This window comes from Agelaius phoeniceus, chromosome 3 (assembly GCF_051311805.1).
Source record: "Agelaius phoeniceus isolate bAgePho1 chromosome 3, bAgePho1.hap1, whole genome shotgun sequence".
Lineage (NCBI taxonomy): Eukaryota > Metazoa > Chordata > Aves > Passeriformes > Icteridae > Agelaius > Agelaius phoeniceus.
In genome coordinates this window covers 90,756,846-90,780,021 of record NC_135267.1, presented here as the reverse complement: position 1 = coordinate 90,780,021, position 23,176 = coordinate 90,756,846, and the positions used below count along the sequence as shown (strand labels likewise).

General features: G+C 36.9%; 1 protein-coding gene across 1 annotated transcript in view; it reads left to right on the top strand.

Annotated features, from left to right (window-relative positions):
- Nucleotides 1-20,419, top strand: part of PLEKHH2 (pleckstrin homology, MyTH4 and FERM domain containing H2) — a 54,245-nt gene extending 33,826 nt beyond the window's left edge. The window contains exons 17-30 of the mRNA XM_054630007.2: nucleotides 1,939-2,118; nucleotides 2,865-2,973; nucleotides 3,077-3,189; nucleotides 5,329-5,508; nucleotides 7,487-7,584; nucleotides 8,048-8,225; nucleotides 9,890-10,045; nucleotides 11,408-11,505; nucleotides 11,886-12,027; nucleotides 12,745-12,890; nucleotides 14,466-14,595; nucleotides 15,948-16,034; nucleotides 17,711-17,848; nucleotides 19,086-20,419. Coding sequence (XP_054485982.2) covers nucleotides 1,939-2,118; nucleotides 2,865-2,973; nucleotides 3,077-3,189; nucleotides 5,329-5,508; nucleotides 7,487-7,584; nucleotides 8,048-8,225; nucleotides 9,890-10,045; nucleotides 11,408-11,505; nucleotides 11,886-12,027; nucleotides 12,745-12,890; nucleotides 14,466-14,595; nucleotides 15,948-16,034; nucleotides 17,711-17,848; nucleotides 19,086-19,268 — 1,938 coding nt within the window. The 3' untranslated portion in view covers nucleotides 19,269-20,419. The remainder of the gene's footprint in view (nucleotides 1-1,938; nucleotides 2,119-2,864; nucleotides 2,974-3,076; nucleotides 3,190-5,328; nucleotides 5,509-7,486; nucleotides 7,585-8,047; nucleotides 8,226-9,889; nucleotides 10,046-11,407; nucleotides 11,506-11,885; nucleotides 12,028-12,744; nucleotides 12,891-14,465; nucleotides 14,596-15,947; nucleotides 16,035-17,710; nucleotides 17,849-19,085) is intronic.
- The last annotated feature ends 2,757 nt before the right edge of the window (nucleotides 20,420-23,176 follow it).

The following is a 23,176-nucleotide window of genomic DNA, read 5'->3' as shown; positions in this document are numbered from 1 at the left end:
TTCAGGTGTCCCTTTCTGACAGGCATCAGAAAAGACCCAGCTGTCATGTAGTTCTGGAAGCAAACCCTTTCTTATGTGTCTTGCAGTGGGCAGTGACTGCAAGTTTCAAGAATTTAAATGTTCTTTCTGTCCCTCAGTTGACTTCCAAATCCTGTTCTTTGGGATGTCACTGTGTGTACACAGTGCTGCAAGAGCTAGGATGCTTCCTAGACATGACTTTCACCTGTCCCTTTGCTCCCAAGGCATTGTATTTTGTCACCAAGAAACATCTTTTTAATGGAGGCAGGTCAGAAACAGGATTTTGAATAGTCCACTGAGCCATTATAAAAAAAATCAGTAGAAATTCTCGTATTTGTACTTCTGTTTTAAGAAGATAATCACGCTGGAGTCAGTAATTCATGGCTTTTGCATAGAGCCAGTTATACCCTTTGTCATCCTTTCCTTTTGTAGCCATTTAAACCTCAACAAAACCCCATTTCTAGAACTGTATGAATAAGATAGCAATAACCATCCATCAAATTTTTGCTCTTTAAAACAATGTAAAACAGGGTTTGGGAATCAACTGGCTAAAATATAATCTCAAGCTCATTCTACAGAGACATTAAAATTAATTTACAATTTCTCCTAGGGAAAAATCTCTGTTTTACATATCTTAATTTATACATTTTTACCACTGAATATTTTGGCATTTTAGCATGCTCTTTAGTCAAGAATTTTGCTGGATTCTTGTGAATATTTCCCTCACATCTGGAAGAAGTTTAGCTGCCCTTTTAAAGTAAAATTGAAACGAGTTTGCTAACTTGGAACAGAATGAGAATTCAGCTTTTGTAAGCAGAATATGTATGAAAAGTTTTCCAAAGCTACTTTATTTCTAATGTTCAACAATATGCTAATTAAAATCATGTTTTCTGTAGCTGACTGTGGCTGTACAGAAATAAATTACACAATCTGCAGTGGTTAATACAATAATGGAGTCCATTTAATTGACCTCCTTTCAAAATGGAATTCAAACTAAAATGCCAGCCAATTGTGTTTTAGTTAAACTTGGTGAATAAATCAATCTTGACTACTTACATGTGAAATGACATCTTTTGATTCTCAGAATCTTATCTTACTCAAAAAGTTGAATGCTTCAGAAGCACTACAGAAAATACAAATCACCACATCATTTTAATCCTTACCAGTGGCGCTGTGAGAGGAGGGAGTTTTGTGTAGAGCAGCCAGTCAGCCTCTCTCAGTCCTATCAGCCAGTTGTGAAGAGATTTCATGCTGTATTTATGTTTGTTGAGGCTTCCTGTTGATAAGGGCTATGAAATAATTATTTCTGTGAAAATTTCCTCTTGAATGGCTTTTTTAGATAAAGTATTTTCTGCTAAATGATGCTAACTACATAGACATCTCAACATTGAAGCTCTGTGATCTCTCAGACTGGAGAAAGAAACCAACTAGAAGGTCTATCACACAAAAAATCTAACTTTTAAATTTAGAGTATGAATAAACCAGATACATCAACAACACATTCCTGTCCTCTAAAATAATAAGATCACAATTAAAGTTCTAGGCTTGCCACAGGAAATTTTTGCTTGGAACCAGGTCTGGGAACTCTGAAGAATGACTTCTCTCACCCTAACATACATTTATTGCATTAGCTATCTATGGAGGCAGATCTGGAAAAGAATTTTTGAAAACCTTATTTTCAGACTTCGGCACATGTTAGTCTCATTTTGCTCTCTGCAAGATCTGGCTTATCTGAAATTCCTTGGCAGGACTGAAAATGAGTAAATACAAATGGGTATGGATAGTAGTTCACATTTTAATTTCTATTGGCAGAATAAGAAAAAATTGTGTATAATAATAAATATAATAATATATAATACAAAATCAGTATGCACTGAAACAAACATTATCCCTCTCACCAATTTTGATATTTACTTTTAGTTTCCTCTTGGTCAAATCAAGCTTTTTGAGGCAAAGGTTGAAGAAGTTGATAGATCCTGTGATTCTGATGAAGATTACGAAGCCAGTGGTCGCAGTTTATTATCAACCCATTACACTGTTGTTATCCACCCCAAAGACCAAGGACCCACTTATCTTCTTATAGGATCCAAACATGAGAAGGTAATAAATGGGTGTTTTTATTGAGTTTCAGTAGCACATCTATGAGTATGGTGCTGTGATATGAATATTTCTTGAAGAGTACAAGGACTACAAGTCACCTGGCTTGTATTTTGATATAACAAGGAAAAGGTTCTCCTTCATTAACATTGATCAGAGTTTGTCTGCAAATCAATGCTAGTGTAGGTAATTCTTGTTAAAATAGACAAAAATTGCCTACGTAAGTAGATAGTGCAGAATATCTTATATGCTGTAATGAGAATTTTGCTCACATACAATAACTTGTAGACAGAGCTGTAGCTGAGAGGTTACAGGGTACTGTATCCATTTTCACTGACAATACTAACATAGCACAGACTTGCCCTACTGTAGTAAAGGAGCAATGAGAGGTGGGGTCAAAACCATTTTTATTATTGTTGCTTCATTGTTCCCAAGAAATCTTGTATACCTCATTTTGCTTTCTGGACTTATCCCCAGGTTAGCAGGATCTGGCAGTGATAAAAAATGACTTAAGCATTTGGAAGAGGAAAGGAAGAATGCCCTGATAATTAGACATGATTTCTGAGGGTAAAAACTTTTGGAGAGCACTGTCCAATCTTCCTTGTAACATAGAGACTATGAATGTGTGTTTATTCAACCAAAGGCAAACTTCTTTGGGCTTCAAAAGGAGTGCATGGTAGGGTTTTAAGTTGAGAGAAGAATCCTGCTGGAGAACAGAATGAATGAGCTGCTATGTTTTTCTGCTTTAGGACACGTGGCTTTATCATCTGACAGTTGCAGCTGGAAGTACCAGTGTAAATGTTGGATCTGAGTTTGAACAACTTCTTTGCAAATTATTAAATGTGGAAGGTGATGCCAGTAAGTTAATTTTCATTTCAACATGTTGATCTTCCAATGCTTATTTAGTAAATGTACCTATGAACTGAATTAATTGCAAAATGTATATATTTTATCCGTTTAGCTTCTCAAATTTGGAGACATCCTACCCTTTGCCATAGCAAAGAAGGAATTACTTCCCCTCTTACAACACTGCCATCAGAAGCCTTGCAAACTGAAGCAATTAAATTATTTAAGGTAAAACCATAGCAGATGCCTTTTTTATTAACTGACTATTTTAACTCTTTGTTAAAGAATGGCTATTATTTCGCTTACCAGATACATTCAACAGATTAGAAAAAAGAGATGTTTATTTTTTATCTTTCATGGAGGTAACTAATGGACAGCAGCAAAATGTGCCCATATTACCTCACCAAAGACTATCACTTACAATGTAAAGATAGTCTTTAGTTATGAGGGAGCAGTTTAGGCTTCAGCTTTTGGTGTTCCTACTTATTTGATAAGTTATTGATAAAGTGCAAGTTAGTAGAGAAATCCATCATCATCATAAGTGATAATAATTTTACCTTGAAGTTCATAGCTCCAAAGAATCTACCAGCATGGACAGATGTCTGCATTCAGAAAACTGTATCTGAAATACTGTTTTTTCAGTTAGACTCAGGGAAAAAATCATAGGCAAAAGTTTTGATGTAGATACATTTAAATCATCTGGGAGATATTTTAAAAATCAGAAGAAAAAGAAAGTAAATTTTAAGTTTAGGCAAGTCATGGATTATTTAAAAGCAAGATAGAAAGCAGGGATTTTACTGCTCTTTTTAATAAAAAGAAAATATTTTCATATGAAGTAGCTATTCTTAAAAGACCAATTATTCAGTAATAGAAATAGAGAAAATATTCCATAGAAAAATTATTAAAAGTATTTCACAAGAATTGAGTTCACTTTTAAAGACTCTCACAGATCTTTAAAAATACATATATATGTCTCAGTGTAGTAAAACTGCTCTATGATTAGGAGACATAGTGGTTCACAACCACTGAGCCACAGCTAGGTTCTTGAGAAATTCTGTGTGCCTTACAGCTTTGCCAGTTGGAGGCCAGGTAGGTAGTTAATGCCTATGAGAGGGAGAATGCTGCAATGCCATTAACCTCTTCCAGGCTATAAAGGCTAATTCAGAGACAAAATGTTGCTGTTCCTTTGTCTGTACGTTGTGAAATAAATTACAAGTTGGAAGCGTGGAGGTTGAATAAATGAACTTTCTCCACAAAACTTAGACAAATCTAAAGAACAAATTCCCTGAAGCATCCACTATCTGGAAAATTTTGATGTTATGGTTCAGATCTAGAGAGGAATTCAAGACAAGCACTGTATGCTTCATGATGGACACTTTTAGGCAAACTTTCCAGCTTATTTCTCTGGGATGTTTGAAACACTTCAAATAAGTACATTCATCTTATTTTCTGCAACCCTGCAGCATGAAAATTTACAAGGAAATGTACTTCTTTGATTTGTAAAACAAATTTACATCTACTTGGAAATCCCTTTTCAGACCTAATTCAAATCACAGACACTTGCCTAAAGTAAATTAATTAGAGATTACTTGTATGACCTTCATTGAAACCTTGTATAAATCAGCTTAGAAGTCAGGTAGGGAATTTAAAAACAGATCACATCATGTTTCAGTTATCCCATTTATGATAAAAATAGACTAGAAATAGATTGGGCTTCCATCCACTTCTTGTATTTTTGCTTATATCCCTTAAAAATTCAACTATTGTATACAGTAAATGCAACAAGTGATATATATCCTTTCTTCTAACACAACACAACAAATGCTGGCTTTCCTGAGGCAGTACTGGCTATAGGCAAGGTCATACTTATCCTACAGTAAAAATACCGTGGAAAGCCAAGATGTAAATCAATGGCTCTGAGTTATGGATTTTTTATCTGTGTTTTGCTGCCATGTTGTGCTCACTACTTACAGAAGCATTTCACATTGTCTGGCACTGAGAGCTGTAGACATTGAATTTCCAAGTCCTGTAGAGGGGTGAGCTGTGTTCAGCATGTCCTTAAATTTGCCTGCCACCACAATTGTTCCAACCCCTGTTACAGTTCACTCTGTTAGATACAGAGTGAACAGCATAGGTTGTAGGAAGTGTTTTATCTCAAGTCTCTCTGTATAGATTTATATCCATTCTGGCCCCTTTTCACCCCATTTTGAAGAACCAGCAGAGCTTTCCAAATCTACTGATGATTTGGAAAACTAATTTAACTAATTGTGATTTCAGTTAAAGTACACTTTTGATATACAGAACATCTTAAAGATTTGCTGAAGCTCCCTTGTATGTAAACTCACTTGCTTATTATTTTATATCTAGACCTGCCAGTTGTTTATAAATGCTGCAGTTGACTCTCCTGCCATTGATTACCATGTATCTTTGGCCCAAAGTGCTTTGCAGATCTGCCTCACACATCCTGAACTTCAAAATGAGATCTGTTGCCAACTTATTAAACAGACCAGGCGTCGACATCCACAAAACCAGGCAGGACCAATACAGGTAACCCAGTATTTATTTTAATGGTGGTGATTTCAGCAGCAATGAAGGAACTACACAGAGTGCTTAGGATGGTAAAGAGGCTCTGCTCTTCTGCAGCATCTGCTGAGTTAAGATCCAATTCACTGCTGCTGTGTTTTCCTGAAACAAAGCTGATGCTATTCTCCAACAAAATATGTGTGTCTGATGGTGGAATATATCTCAGCCCATGCTGTTTGTAAAGGGTGGACATAAAATGGGCTGTCTTCAAGTCAACTGTTAAGAATGTAAGAAACCTAATTCTTTTTTACTGCTTTTTTCCTAAGAGAGGTGCTGCCTCAGGAAGCTTGGTGGGCTAAGCCACATAGCAGATGACTCAATTGCATGAGTGTGAAGTAAAGCTGTGGTGTCATGTAGTGGAATATCAGATAAGGCTCAGGGCTTCTGATAGATGTCCCCTCTTGTGTGCCATGCTGTTCTGCATTCACTCTGCATGCTACATTATTAAGACATGAAATTCCTCCCTTTGTCCACTACCAGCTATTCACTGCTATCCAGACACAAAATGAATTGAAAGGAAAGCCAATATGTGGAGCTTGCATAGAATTAACAGAACTGGAACATTGCACTTATGATGGAGCAATGCCTACAGAACTAGGAGATTGATCAGAAAATGAGAAAGGAAGCTACCATATCAAGGCTTCTGTAATAGACATGTTTTTGTCTTACCACAGAAAGTAGCTCAGCCATACCAATTGGTTAGAAACAGCCTGTACCTGGGAGATGGCTGATGTTGGAGAGGCACTGGCACAGGTTGCCCAGAGAAGCCACGGGTGCCCCATCCCTGGAATTGTTCAAGGCCAGGTTGAATCCATCTTGGAGCAACCTGGTCTAGTGGAAGGTGTCCCTGCCAATGCAGGGGGCTGGAATTAGATGATCTTTAAGGCTCCTTCCATTCTATGATTCAATGTATGCACAGCTAAAACATTCACAAAGCTTTTATAACAGACATGGTAGATTCACATCAATTAGTACACAGTGAAGCTACGTATGGCTGATGGAATTTAAACTTACTATAATTCTTCTTTGGTACTCTTCTTACCATTGGCAAGGTCTTCCCTCTGATGAAGGTAAATAACTTGTTGTTATCCTTACTCCCTGGAATGATTTTTAAGAGCTAATACATGCAGTAAAAGCTTTTCAGCCTTACACTAAGTTTTTTAAGTCCTAAATTCCTGCTGTAGTCTCCTACCCTTGCTTCTGTTGCAGTGCATACCTTCAACAGAGCCAATGCTATCCTCCATCAAAGTATAGATATTTGATGAAAGGGAGTATCTGTGCCAGTGCTGTCAATTTTCTGTTTAATACCAAGCAAGTCAGATAAATCAAGATAGAGAAAAACCATTTTTAAAATCTCAGTGTGAAGTGTTGATATACTGATTTTGAGAAAAGTAGTTGCAATGTTAGTAAGTGTTTATCAGGGTACATGAGAGCACTCTGTATTAAGTGAAACCAATAAATACATACTGAGCAACAACAATATACCAAAATATTGAATTACTGTTTTTTTCAATAAAAATAAATTTGGTGGGAGACAAAATGTCTCATGTGTTGCTTCATAATATGTGTAACAGGAGAGATGAATTAAAATTGCACAGGCTTCTCCTCATATCATAATGCTTGGGCGTGCACCCTAAGTATTTCTGTTCCTTTGTATTAGCTGCTTTTTATACAAACTCAGCTGTTTTCCCACTTCCAGCCCCAAAAGAAACTGGGTGTACACATGTAAATAGACAGAGAGTATTGGGCCTCTCAATGAGGTTATATGCTTATTAGTTATAGTTATTAGTTACATGCTTATTTACTCAGCTTTTTCTCTGTTTTTTCATTCCTATTTTAGCAGTCTCAACTTGGCAGTAAGCTGCACTGCTGGCCAGCAGGCACAGCAGGAAGTTTTATGTTGTAGGATGTTTAAAACAGTGAATGTATTCCTTTTGTTCAGGGCTTGCAGCTCTTGGCCCTCTGCGTTGGACTCTTCCTGCCCCAGCATCCATTCCTTTGGCTTCTTAAACTTCACTTAAAGAAGAATGCAGATTCCAGGTGTGCCTGAATATTATTACCCAGCTAGTCAATTGGTCTTTTTGAAATACCTTGTTTTCAATCTTTCCTGTAATATATCAGATCTTTTGACGTATATTTTAAAATGAATTTGAGTAGAATTGCTACTAAAATATAGTACATGTTACTTCTGTGCATCACTTGGGAAAATTGTAAGTTTAAAAAAAAATATTTTGCAGTGCCTACTCTGACTGTTGCAAAACTGTGAAAACCAAAATATGGCAGTTACACAACACACCCTGTGCCATGTTCACCTTTGGCACAATTCTGCTGGTCTCAGTTGACTAATTTTCTTTCTAATTCCACGTGCAAAAAAATGTTTTGGAAATCTCACCGAGTGAAATCTGAATGCCCTCCCATCTGGCCTCTCCAGAAATATTCACTCACAGTTTCCTATCCTTTCAATCAGTCCCCAGGAATTGCCTTATTTCTCTTTTTGCCACAGGACTGAATTTGGGAAATATGCTATATACTGCCAGCGCTGTGTAGAACGTACGCAGCAGAACGGAGACCGAGAAGCCAGACCTTCCAGAATGGAAATCCTTTCCACTCTCCTGAGAAATCCCTACCACCATTCCCTGCCCTTCAGTATTCCAGTTCATTTCATGAATGGCATATATCAGGTAATGTCATGCAGGCCACGAAATCTGAGCTCTCCCAGCCCCCTGCTGTCAGCACATACACGAAGCAGTACATCAAAAAGAGGAAGGTAAACATGGCTCGAGTTTCCTCCTGTGCCAGTGCCAGCAATGGCAGGCACAAAGTACTTGTGATCTGATTTGATCAACTAAGAGTAAAGGTTTGGGGGAAAACCTTGAAGAGAAAGAAAAAAGCAAAACCTTGTAAGAGTGAGAACTGCCAAAACTCTGTTTCTTATTTAACCTGACCACCAGATGAATGAATTAGACTGAAGGAAAAGGAAAGGTATTAAATTCCACTTCCTTTCATCAGACATCTTGGAAGTTAAATATCTCAGTGAAGTCCTGGAAGCACAGCTGTAACTCCCATTATCAGTCCTGAAGGACAACCATATTTGTTACAGAACAAACATGGCTCCATTCTAAACTCTCTGGGGACGTCATTAGTCAAAGCCCCTAGGACACATTCCATGGGCTTCCAAGCATGCTGCTTCACATCCTGGTTTATGTTTCCAGCTGTGAGAGATGGCTGAGAAGAGTTTTAACAATTCATAGTATTCCTAGATAGAAAGCAACTTCTTATATGAAATCAAAGCTATATCAAATAATTTTTTTATTTCAGATTGCAACACAGGTACTTTGCATTTTTTCATCTCTAAGTTTCTTAATTGCTTACTGCTTGCCCAGTAAAACAGAAAAAAAACAACCTACATTTAAGCCAACTAACATTTAAATCATCCTAAAGGGTTTCAAAATTGAAGTTTGGAAAAAAAAAAGGAGTAACTGCTCATTAGTTATTTACTGCCCAAAATTGTATAGTTACAAGGGCTAAGAAAATAGTAATTAAATACATAAATTTCCTCAGTGGGATCAGCAAATAACAATTATAATGGTATTAAAAACTCTTGTATTAATCTCTGAAGATTAATCAGATTTTTATTTTAATGCCAGGCACTGAGAAGTTCAAACAATAGTTCATGATCCATTTTCAAGATATTTTTTTACCAAAACATTTTCAACAATGTCAAATACAGGAAAACACTCTCAATAAAGATTTAAGTGAACATCAGCCACTGCTACCTGTAAAGAAGCTATTTGCCATCTCTTGCTAAAATGCTTCAATACCAGTCACAGCAAACAGAAGCTGATATTTGTGGAAGTTAAATTTAGAAGGTTCTGTATATTACTGACCTGTGTAATAGTGACAAAGCAACATTCATAAACTATTTTAGATCTGCCAGTGTAGATCTGTCACCTGATATCGCTCAAGTTGCCCATGATGAAAAATGATTAATTGATCTCATTTGCTTTGCACTATATTGAAAGGTACAGGAAATTAAAATTTTCCTTTTACAAGTGGTATTTTTCACAAAAAGCTCAGATACTAAACTGCTATCTATCATATAAATTCTGTAATAGAATTCCAAGTGTAACAAGTGCAAGGAAACCAATTCCACTAAACTGACTTCCCATGTGAAAATCTTTTTCAGGCCCTATATGGAAAATTTTTAATTTCCAATTACAGTAATGGATGAAATGGGTCTTATAGTTCCACCATTATTCTAGAAGTATTATATTTCAAAATCCTAGATTTAAAGGGGAAACAGATATGAGTTTGACAGCAAAATACATTTTGGCTTCTTTTTTAGGTTGTTGGGTTTGATGCCTCTACCACAGTAGAGGAATTTCTGAACACTCTGAACCAAGATACAGGGATGAGGAAACCAGCTCAGTCAGGATTTGCACTGTTTTCTGATGATCCCTCTGGCAAGGATATAGAGCACTGTCTTCAAGGAAACATCAAGGTAAACAAAAGTCTTTAATGGGCTGTGCATATAAAAAAATAAAGTATCTTCATTTGACAGAGATCTCTTCAGACAATGTAAAGGAAAACAATTTTCAGGCTGAAAACTGTCTTTTTTTCTTAATGTGAAAGATTTTTTTTTTTTAAAGATCACTTTTTCAGTTGCTGAAGTTCATTCAGTGAACTACAGTTAAAAGCCTTCTCCAAGAGATCTGTATTATTCAGAGAAGTAACAGCTGTGTTAAAAAACAAAAAGTAAGCTGTTACAGTTCTTTAAGGAGCATTAGAGTCAAACAAGGATTTAGAGATTTCAGTCAACGTTTCTGATATAGCTCCAAAAGGTGACCATGTGAGGTCCAAGAAGTCATTGATACTGGGGTGGAGATCCTGGGAAATTAAAAAAAAATAAATGGTTCCTTCTTTAATACAGAATAGGCTTAAGGCTCAGTTTAAGAAATTTCCAATTTTTGGCTTGCCATTGTCCTGAATTCTAAAATTTAGCTCTATTGATAGAATTAAATTCTTAGCAGTAAGGAGTGACAAAAAGCAATATAATCTGTACTTTAGTAAAATATTAGATACTATCCAAGTCTTTTAGCAACTAATGAATCATTAATTTTTTGTATTTCTACCAAGTAGTTTTTTGCACCCTTTGGCCAATGTTCACAGCTGCACTTTTAAGTTACAAGGTGTGGTACAACCTGGCCTTGGTGATAAACAAGCGGCGTCACCACAATCAGAAAAATTACCATATGGAAAGCAAAATTTATAAAATATGTACTTATTTTCTAGGTAACTGTAAGTTTAGAAACTACTCATATTACTGCTTCCAGTAAGGCTCTTTTATGAAGGAATGGTGACATGAAGCCCAGTTGGGGTCCTAGGATCTCTGTTCTACTGCCTCCCCATCTGCCCACCTACCCACCTACACAGATTGTTGTGAACCACTTTTGGTGCATTTTTTAACAAACTTCATACAAAAGGACCTGAAAAACTTGGGCATGTAGTAGAAGAAGAAGGCAGAGATCAAAGGCATTTGATTAATTATATAACAACTCACTCTGTGTTTTTACACATTCATTGGCAGCTGCTAAATCAAGTATCTGGCCTTTCCATGTTAATGGCTTCTTTCCAAAGGCAGTGCATGTGTTGCAGGATAAACAAAACCCAAAAATGTTAATTATTAAACACTTTGACTAAGAAATACAAGTAAAGTTATACTTCAGTGAGTTTAAAAATTCAAGCTGTGTATGTATCTAATAGGTGATAGGTAGAGGACATTAAAATAAGTTGACAGTTTCTTTTCAAGGTATTTGCAAATAAAAAGGCATGCCAAATCAGTTTTGTATTGCTTTCCTTCTAGATCTGTGACATTATTTCAAAATGGGAGCAAGCCTCCAAAGAACAACACCCTGGGAAATGTGAAGGCACAAGGACTGTCCGCCTTACTTACAAAAACAGGTTTGTTTAGCAAGTACAATATCGCTGCCTTGTCCCGAGATTTGTTTTTCACTTTCTGCAGTTTCTTCATCTGAGAAACACTGGCTGACTTGAAGCTTGCAACAAAAATAGTAAATGGGTGTAACTGGAGAAATTTTTTTAAATAGAGTTACCTTTTTTTTTTTTAGTTCTTAAGACGTGAACAGGGCTGCAAAAAATTCCCACTGAAGTCAGAAGACTGACATTAAATATTTACCCACTGGTTCAAGTACAAGTGTTGCTCTGCTAATGTGTTTTGCCACTGAAATAAACATGTCACATTCAGAGCAGATACTGCTAATCCTCAGGGCTAATGCATTTCCATATCTTCTTTATTTAATAACTTTCTGTCTTTTGTGTAGGCTTTATTTTTCAGTTCAAGTTCATGGCGAGACAGACAGAGAGAAGCTGCTGCTAGTGTATCAGACAAATGATCAAATAGTCAATGGACTTTTCCCTGTAAACAAAGAATTAGCAATGGAATTGACAGCCCTTTTAGCTCAGGTAATCTTTATGCATGGATAACTCACACAGCAGTTTTTCAGGAGAAAATCTTAAACAAACTGATACAGGATTGCTTCACACTCAATTGACCTTCACCTTTTACATATTAGTGTGCAGGAAACAGACTGGGCTGGGATATTTGTGTAAGGCAATTTTTAACTGGAGTGGAAATGCTTTACAGCCATACTGGTGCTGTTGGCACCAGTATGGCTAAAATGTGCTTTCCCTCTTGCACAGCAAGGCCCTCTGGCATTTAATATCATGTAATCATGTACCATTTCTTCATTCACTATTCCTTCCATGATTTCTGCAAATTAATTCTCCAAAGTAACAGCTCTTCAATGAAAGTCTAAGAGTCCTTTACTAGACATCATCTTGATGTCTTATTTTTAAAAAATTAAAAGCTCAAATGAAGGGTTTTGAGAAAGTAATTTGATGTTGTTATTCAATAAATGTAAACTGATTTGTGTTAGCTGAAGAGAGAGCAATCTAAGAGCAGAACAATTACATATATTTTATGATATTTAAATTTTTTCCATGGTAGACAGAAAATAAGAAAATCACAAGTGTGACTTTTTTATCAGTGAAAAGTACATATTATTTGACAAATTTGTTTTCTTTTATACTTGGTCGAACAGATCAAAAGATAGTTCATAATATCCCGCTAGAAAATTACTTTAGAGTAACAAAAAACTTTTTTCATGGACTTCCCCTTAGGTAGAGATTGGAGATTTTGAACGGCCTTTCTCAACTCCAGCAGGGCAAGTCACTTCCCAGTCCAAGTCCAACCAAACCCTAAAGCAAGTTTTGGAGAAGTTCTACCCTAAGAGATACAAGCAAGGTTGTTCAGATGAACAGTTAAGGTGAGATGGGTCTTTTGAGTCATATTCTCTAAAGATCTAGGAGTGAAACAAAGAAGTTTTAAATTGTCATTGGGAATAATGTATTGTTGAGCTATATTTGCCTAACCTGTGTTTGAAACTCATTTTCTTGCTAATCTAAACAACCCATTTCCTCTGCACATTTCTAATCTAAACAAAGGACCATTATTAATAACACATTCCAGCAAAAGATGTAGCAGTTACTACATAGTGTTACAAAACCCAGCGATTTTGAAATTCTTATTTTTCTTACTCAGCAAGTCTAAATGAGGTCTGAGTGTGCACAGACTAAAGAGTTATGAAGTAAAGGACATGAGGACATGATCTGTTAGTTATTCTAGTGTGCAATCTCTGGCAGCCAGTCAAATTGGAAATGTAACTTAGTGGACTTACTAGTATGGTATCACTTTATTTAAAACTAATAACCTGCAAGGCATTTAAATCAACACCTACTGATATGAAAATGAGCAGAACAGTGTAATAAATTATCCACAGTCAGTGATACAGCAGTTTTGAAGTCCAGTAAACATCATAGAGATGTTCTTCAGTACAGAAAATTTTCAGGTTGAGAAAATTTAAAGCTACTATTATATGAACATAGTAACATTATTACATAATCAAAAGGCAATGGGGTATTCAGACTCATGCAATTAACTTCAAAGAACAAATTATAAAAGGTCTCAGATTAGATTAACTCATGGAGGAAAAGTGAAAAATCTGTTGAACTGTTTAAGTAGTCCTACACTACTGGCTGGCTGAGCTGGAGATCTGTGGCACGGGAAGAATCACTCTGTGCCTGCCCTATTGCCTATATTGTTTTTGCTAAGGGTGCAGTTTGACCTCATCAACAGTAAGAGCAAAGCTGCAAGTGCTGGATCTCCCTTTACTACACATTAACCCTGCCTTTTCACAGGCTACTTCTAATGACATTATGGCTGCTGGGTGAGTCATCCCTCCAGGTTAGTGTCCTAGAAAGGTATTCTGGGCTGGGCGTTTTTTGAAAATTAGTTTTTCCACACTATTGAACCAACTTGCCAAGGAGCCACAAATTGACAGAAAGAGCCAGAAAAAAAGCCCCAGTGTGAACACGCTATGCATCAGGAGTAGCATTCTGGGTAGCAGTGCCCAGACATACTAAAAGGGAGTAGTGCTAAGCCACGTCTCTCACGCCTCCTACCAGCCACAGGTAAAGATATGTGCTAAGCTGGATGGATTTTTGGAATGACAGCTGACATAGCTGTTGAGTACTGATAAAGGTACATTGATTCTCTGTAGAGACACGTTAAAAACTGTACCAGACTTTCTGCCTTTATGCTGCAACTGCTACATCAATATTTAATCATAATGTTTCAGAAATTAGAAGATACTTCATAATTTTTATGTGCATTAAAATACTAAATGACATTTTGGATTTATTTAATACTGCATCAGTGATAGTCCTTGTATTAACTGAAATTACCATTTTAAGAAATGGATTCTTCTGTTGCTCATTAAACTTGCTGTGGGCAAGCACTGGAATTCCCTTCAGTAAGTAAATCCCACCCTTCATTTCAACAGACAGCTTTGCCAGCGACTGTCGACAAGATGGATGGCTCTCCGTGGGCACAGCGCCGCAGACTGCGTGCGCATTTACCTCACCGTGGCCAGGAAATGGCCCTTCTTTGGGGCTAAACTGTTTGCAGCAAAAGTGAGACTTTTTAATCAGTTTGACTGGGGAGGGGGACGAGGGGCTTAAATATTAATACAATTTGCAAATAATAGTATATTTTTGTTAAAAATAACTGTGTATACATGAGTGTAGCTATGATATTTTCTGAAAAATCCTTTCTTTAGGATTTTTTCTCCTGAGAAGCTGAGAAGCCTTAAGAACAAACTGTAAACAATGATTATCTGCTGCTGTGGAATGCAAAAAGTGGATCTGTGATTGGTCTCATGTGGTCATTTCTAATTAATGGCCAATCACAGTCCAGCTGTCCAGACTGTCTCAGTCAGTCACAAGCTTTTGTTATCATGCTTTTTTCTATTCTTAGCTAGCTTTCTGATGAAATCCTTTCTTCTATTCTTTTAGTATAGTTTTAATATAATATATATCATAAAATAATAAATTAAACCTTCTAAAACATGGAGTCAACATTCTCGTCTCTTCCCTCATCCTAAGACCCCTGCAAACACCGTCACACATGAGCTGATTGAACTCCTGTCAAATTACTTTTTAAGTCATAGACTGCTGAAATAAAACAGCCATAGTACTGAGTGTATCATAATAGTAACTTTCCAATACTCTTATTGCTTGTTTTCCATTATTAATCTGTGTTTCCATTTCCCTCTATCTTAGTTTGAGATAGCCTTTTAGGTTCAGACTCTTTTTACCTGATAACTAATGGAACATTGAAAAGGTATCATTAGCTGGCTGTGGAAGCTGAACCTTGCAGAAGGACTAAATGTGGTTAAGGGTATTTAGAGCACTCCCTTCTATGCTGGCCCCTTCTCAATTTCTCTTAACTACTGGTATCTTAATTCTTTTGATTCAAATAAGAGCTCTGTTCAACAGAACTGTCACCTTATGCCTTCAGTTTTAATAGTTAAACCCAGTGTGTGTGTGTGTGTGTAAACATATATATATATATATATATATACATATACATATATATATATATACACATATATATATATATATATATATATATATATATATATATATATATAACTGCTTGTCAGCACTCTGTTCTTTGTGTATTTAGATATATGAGCTAGGGGACAAACTGTAAGACACCTGACTATTTTATTAATGAGACTATATATTTTATTGGACTAAGGACCAGGGTAGGTTTCAAGTGTATCAGTTTGAGTTCATTGTTCTGCCACTGGCCACCTACATGGCATTGGGCAGGTATTTCAATTCCTTTCCTGAGATTTACACTGAGAGGGAATTGAAGTGGGAACTGTGCATGGAGAGAGGTCTGTAATAGCTGAGAATTAATAATTATTCACATATTGCCTCATTTTGAAGTAGTAACTAAAGGACATTTCTCTTTGTAGCCTCTAGCAACAGCCTCAGTTGAGAAGTCCTTCATATGGTTTGCTGTCCATGAAGATGGAGTAAGCATCCTGGACTACAGCTCCATGGTAAGTGAAATTTCTATTTCTAATTTGGTCAAGATAGATTTTAGTACTAATGATTTGGAGAGATTCACCACCATACTATCTAAAAGATGGCATTAGCTTTCCATGCTAAGTTATCTAGTCCTTCTCTTAAAGCAAAAATTCATTCCTTTTAAAATGTTTTAATGTTATCATCATTACAGTAGCACTAATAATAGAAGTAAGTAATGAATTCTTTGCACAGAATTTATTTTTGTTTATCAGATACAGTTTTTATATCATTTAATGAAATGTTAATGTTTTAATCATTCAGATGTCAGGAAATCCATAGTTATTTTAATGTTATTACAATAACATTAATTTTCTTTTCCTGGAGACTTAATTTTCCAGTATTATTCATAATACATACACTCTGCAAAGAGCAGTTACTTTAATAGATTGTTATTTTCATTGTATTATTTTTGTTTAATAGTAGGTAATATAACCCAGTGTTATTTAATTATGTCATTTTAGGCTCAGATTTTTCTTTGATTTGCAATACAAGTTTTCATAGAAAACGACTTGTAATCAGTGTGAAAAGCAATGCCTGAGAAGATCCCTGCTTTCATTTATATCCTGCAAAGAAAAAGAATGGCATGTTGCTATTAGCAAGTGCTAATATTGAATATCAGAAAATTAAAATCTCAGCTTTATAATTGTGCTGATATGGGCCTTTTCATTACATTTCTTTGCAGTTCAAGAAATAATAAAACAAAGAGCATGAGGAGAGGAAACAGCAGCTCTCAGGGAACAAGCAAAACATGCTTGCAGTAGACTGCAGAGCTCTACCAGCACTGCTCCTGGAGCTGTGGCATTTCTGTAGGCCATTGCCAGGTTAGGTAGTGGCAGGCCTTACTTGACATTCAAGGAATGCTCAGCTTCCAGGGAACATTGGGATTTTCTGTAGGAAGGATCAGGGAAATCAGAAATGATGCTGCAAGGGGTAGAGATAGTACTATTGCAAAACTGGGGAAAAAGAGGTTTACTAAGGAAGGACACTAAATCAGTTGTTGTACAAATGACGATGAATTTTAAATGCAAACATCTGCAGCAAATTAATGTGAGGTGTAACAATAGATTAAATGCTGATCTTAACTCAAAGGCCATTTTTGTGGTGTTACACCCTGAACAGTAAGAAAAAGCTGAGGAGCCCTGAAGAGCAATTATGTTTCATCAGAGATGTGAAAAAAAGAGAACAGAATTTAATTTTTGTGTTTGCAAAACATATCACTGCACAAAAAGACTACCTGGAGTTAAATTCCTTCAGATGTCTCACACTCTGCCATTTAATTTATTTAGATACTGCTTCAATTTCAAGTGGAATTTGTAAGATTAACTTTTCTCAAAGTCAATCAAGATTTGGGTAAATGGAATTACACACTGGAGTTGAAATGTTCTTATATCTTTTATCTAATTAATTGGAATAGAAACAGAGGTCAAACTTAGAAGAGTTATCATCTACAGTGAAACTCCTCACCATGAAGGTCTAAATGAAGCTATCCCAAAATTCATAGTTAATTACAAGATTCATAAGAGGCTACCTCCATTGAAAAATATGTGTGTAATTATATTTTTAAAAGAAGAATTTGTCATAATCTGTTTTTCCTGCATGGTCCTGTTTAACAGCTTTGTGTTTTGTTCTGGGGGTTTCCATTTTCCAGAGGCTGACAGTTACATACACATATAAGAGCCTGATGACTTTTGGAGGCTATCAAGATGATTTTATGCTGGTTGTTAACAATGCTCAGACAAAGGACAAATCAACTGAAAAACATCTTTTTGCCATGACAAAGCCAAAGGTTGGTCTATTAACCTGAACCAGTTTCCATCTGCTTTTGTGCTCTCTCTAGTGGGTAATCCCTAACAGATGTGAAAGATGAAACACCTTTTTTTACTCCTAGCCTGCTCAGATTTCTGGCTTTTTCCAGATGATTTTAGAGAGCAAATAATTAGTAATGTCAGGGCTAACTGAGACAGTACTGATGTGTTCCTGTTCTTTTCATGTCCCTGTCTGTAACATTCCAGAGTTTTCATAGAAGGACAAAGAAGGCTGATAAGGACAGAAATTACATGCAGTACCTAAAACCTACTCTGTTTGCCTAATCAGCACCAGAGATGATTTTTCAAAAAGTACATTTGGGATCTACAGTGAAATTGTAAAACACAACATTTGAAAGATCAGTCACTTCTTAGAAATCCTAGGATATTTTTCCTTTTGGTTGAAAGAAAAAGTCCTGCTTTTTAAATCTAGATTCTCTCCTTTACTGGGAAGACTCACTATATTAAAAAAAAAAAACCCAAAACCCAAAGGTTTTGCTGTTAGTTTGAACAAATTTAAGAAATAATACAAAATTCCACATATAAATTGGGTTCAAAACATGATTCTTCATACAAATAAGCATAGTAAAATACACATGTTGAAGTTTCCCTCAGATTGTGCCCTTACAGAATCACAGAATGGTTTGGGTTGGAAAGGACCTTAAAATCACCTAGCTCTGACCCCTCTGCCCTGGGCAGGGACACCTTCCACTAGACCAGGTTCCTCAGAGCCCCATCCAAGCTGGCCTTGAACACTTCCATGGATGGGGCATCCACAGCTTCTCTGGGCAAGCTGTTCAGTATCTCAGCCAGGTTTCTATGGGTCAGAAAGAGAAAATATGATAAAAACCTCCCCAAAGTCTTTATTCCCTTCATCTACCCTGCATCTTGAGTTCTCTGAGTCTCTAGCAAAACTTCTCAGGGTGTCATCTTTTGGACTTAACATCTCTCTCAAAATTAAATAAGTCATCTCTGAATCATTTAAGACTGTGGAAGACAAAGTATCTTTGATTCCTGATGGGAATAACATTACATTATTTAAAGGAGCAATAAAAAAAGCTTTATTAGTTATCTCCTCTCCCCCCATCATTAATTTGTTAAAGTACAAGTACTTATCCAGTTGATGGTGATTGTCACTTGCTAAAAAGTTAGCTATTTTTTCAGCAGTCAAAACACATCACTGTATTTTTCAAAGAGTTTTGTATGTTCCTGTTATAGATTCTTGAGATCACTCTACTGATTGCCAGCTACATTAACAACTTTCATCAGCTGAAAGGAGTTGCTCATCACCTCTCTGCTCCAGCATTACTGGCACCTCAAAGTGGACAGAAACTCAAGGAGATGGGGAGCCAGCCACTTCTTGCAATCAACAGACCAACTAAATGTCCCACTTTGTTATGAAAGGATTATGTATCATGATAATGCATCCTTGGTGGAGGGTTTCTACATGGACTGAAAACCTTCTGAGGTACAAGATGCAGAGCATAAGCAGCTCCATAAGCAAAAGGAAGGTGGACAGGTTTACATTTACTCAGTTGCATATAAGAGGAGTAGCCCTTAAATTAAAGCTCTGGCCTGAATTGGAAAGATGATGAGTCAGTTTAAGGACTACGATTGACTGGGGGTTGCTTGTGCCTGCTGCTCAGAAAAAATACATCTGTTTATAATGATGGAGAAAGGTGTCATTGGAAAAAACTGTATAGATTTTACAGTTTTACAGATATATTCTCAGGGACCAAACTGTCTTCATCTCTTCATCTCTTATTTTTCAAAATTATACCAGTTTTATAACTTTCATTTTGAAAAGGAATTTTTGTTTAGAAAAGCAGTCAAATACAAAATGCTTTTCACTTCCAGCACCATCCTTATTTGCAATACAAGTATCATGGGACTAAAAGGAACAAATTATGTATAATTGTTTCTCCTTTGAAAAAAAAAACAAACACATAAGCACATGTAACTATTACAAATTTAAAGAGTATTCTCATGATACACTCTAGCCTTTGTTATACAGCTGTTTTACCTGGCAAATCTTCAGCCTTGGTCTGATAAATTTCTAAATAAACCTTCTCTGCTCCAGCCTTTTGAAAAGAATCTAAACTGGATAGACACTGTATTTAGTACAGTTCTGTTAAACAACACCCTGTACCTAATTTCTCCTTTAATCCAGAATAATAATATAATACAGATGGCAAGAATGACTCACAATTCAAAATACACGAACAACACAGAAAACCATTGACATAAAATGTTGTGAGTAAATGGAGACCTAAAATCCATGTACAATATGTATAATGTATATACATTGAGTCTGAATAATATTTACTTCTTGTTTTTAATTTGTATCGATACTTTTCCTATTCTAATACTAATATAATGTTCTTGCACACTGAAGACATGATGCTGCATCTGCACTATTGGACCTAGGAGCACTTTCCAGTTGCCTTTTTCAGGTGCAAGCCTCAGCACTACATAGGTCAAATGTATAGAAATGACATCCATTGTTTTTCTTCCAGTCCTCTCTTTTTTGTTCCAATGCAAATAAACCACTTCTCCAGAAAGGAGAGGCTCCAGAAAGGATCAGCACCATACTCTCATAGATAATTTAGGTACAACCATGAAGAAGGTACTCAAACATAAATCACTGGTTCATGGACATTTTACAGTTTTCACTTTGGCTCATGTTAATGATCACAAAGCATTAATCCCTTACAGCCAGTCCTCATTGGTTTTGTTTGATTATTACTTAAACTGATGTAATTTCACAATGAAAAAAATCTCTGATTTATGTTCTTTAAATATTTCAAATGCTCATACTGAGAGAAAAGGTATTTTCAGCTTTTTGCCCTCTATTAAAAGCAGGGGATACAGTATCCTCCTAAAGAATTAAAATAGATTGGAAGGGAGATACAGGCCATGAAGAGAACATGGTCTTAAAAAGGGGAAAGGCAGACAGGCAAGCTGGTTTTCTTTAGAAAGCTCTCAAAATCCTGCCACAGCTACTGAAGTGCACAGGACTCAAGCACCACCTGATGAATGCATGAGCCAATGCTTCCTCTTGAAAATTACAACCAAATAACTCACATACTATATCCAGATGCTTTCACTTTTGCAGGGTGGAAAGGGCTTCCTGGTAACTTCCACCCTTTGGTGGGGGCACTAGACCCTTCTCTTTCCATGAGGCAGGGCCAGCAGCAGGAGGTTTTACCTCCTCCTAGATCATCCAGGAAAGCATCTTGGGAGCCCCAAGAGATCAATGGCATTACTTCTTGTGTTGCACCCCCTGGGAAGTGATACAGATCCCATGGTGAAATTCATTTAGGAATTAACACCCCTTTGCAATCAGCAGAATAATTAACTTTCAGATTTGAGGGGGTAAGGGTGTTTACAAATACAAACATGTTACTGTATCAGTTAGGTTACAGTACAAAGCTTCCCAAATATGATTAAAAACTTCCATTTACAAACACAAAAGCCTTCTTGTAATCATGAAATTATGATAACCTGGAATACTCCAGGTTATACTTTCCTAATTGACCAATTTCAAATGAATGTGGCAGATCACCTTCTGTTATTAGAAGGGAAAAAAAGTGGAGCATTTTGCTAGTGAGCTTGATAATGTAGTTTTAAAAATCTTTGTTGAATTTTGAACAACATGATAAACAATGCAAATAGCTGATGTGTACACTTGGAGATTTCATTAACAACATTACAAACAGCTGTTTTATAAAGCCCTGTACAGTCTATGAGCAGAGTATGACCTTCCTGCCTGCCTTTGGGTAGGAAACTCAATAGACACTGCTTTGCTTTTTTCTGTTGAGCTCTTGCTGCTGCAGTACGTCCCTACATCATCATAATCAGAAGCAATTCATGCATTAGTTCCCCCTTTTTGGCATGACTTTCCAGACTCACTAACTGCTCATTATAGGTCACCATTAATGCCACCCAGTCACATGACCAGAAATGCTGAGTTATTTTATGAAATAAATGCACTCACAGTTACTGTGACAACCCTGTGTTAAACAATGGAGCTGCTTCCAGTTTGATCAGCAAGAGTGAGGTTTCTGTAGGGACAGTAACCTCAGCAGACACTTCCCTGCAAGGTAACAGGGTCAGCAGGTGGAGTCCCTTCCACCATGTGCAAGCACACTCCCAAACACAGCTCTGCATATCTCAGGGCCTTGCTCCATGGTAATCAAGCTCCAGAGCTACTTAAAGAATACTACACAATGCCATACAGCAAGGCTGAAAATTTCACAGTCCAAGCAGACAATCTGTTCTGCCTTCCCCACCAGCCCAAGCCCCATGGGCAATCCAGAGCTCAGTCTTAACCTGAAGTCCTGCACCAAAGAAATCCATACTGTGCTACCTAATCCATGACTAAAGCAGGGTAGGAACCTGACCCTTCTCACCTCAGCAGTGATGATTCTGTGGGAGCTGTCAGTGAGCAGCAGCTTCTGAGACGGTTGCTGGAAAACTTCCTATGTTCAAAGCTTGCAGAACCTAGGTTGTAAAAATATTGACAGGATGGGATTAATATGTTAGCACATGCAAGGAGACTTCCCCTTCTGCCATGAACTTTAGATTATCTTTCATGCTTGCTTTGAGTTAGTGGTCAGAATCAACAATCCATGCAGATGATCAATGAATCTGAGCTTGACAGTGACTGAAAAATCACTGGCAAATGTCTGTGTAAACAATCACATTGTTTTGAAAAGACTATTTGGAATGCAATGTAAATTAATATATTACTTGAACTTCACTTTGCCTTGTCAGTTTTTGAGCAGCAGTGTTAGCAACAAAACAACTGATTTCTAGAACAAGCAAGACCCACTTACTCCTGTAGCCCACCAGGCAAAGGATAAAGCTTTAAGGTATTAATACAATCCCTAAGTTTAATGGGTTTTGTTATTTTATATTTAAATTTTGTTTAAATTTTAAATAAAATTGGTGAGGTTCCCTCTCAGTCGCGTCTCCTCGAGGCTGAACAGGCCCAGCTCCCTCAGCCTTTCCTCCTGAGAGAGATGCTCCAGTCCCTCACCCGCCCTCGTTGCCCTCCGCTGGACAATAAAATAATGACACAATAATTTTTGTAAAATTACTACACTTACAGTGTGTTACACAGAAGTTCACAGGGAGCGGGAACTACTGAAGCCTCGTTTCACTCCCCGCGCTGGCAACCAAGCTCACTTTGGACCATGAGTTTATCAGGAGCCGAGGTCAAATGAGACTCCCGGCGGTGTTGTTTACTTATCCCTGACTTCCTGCACAGCTGCAGTATTTTGTCCCCTCACAAGAGCGGCTACAGC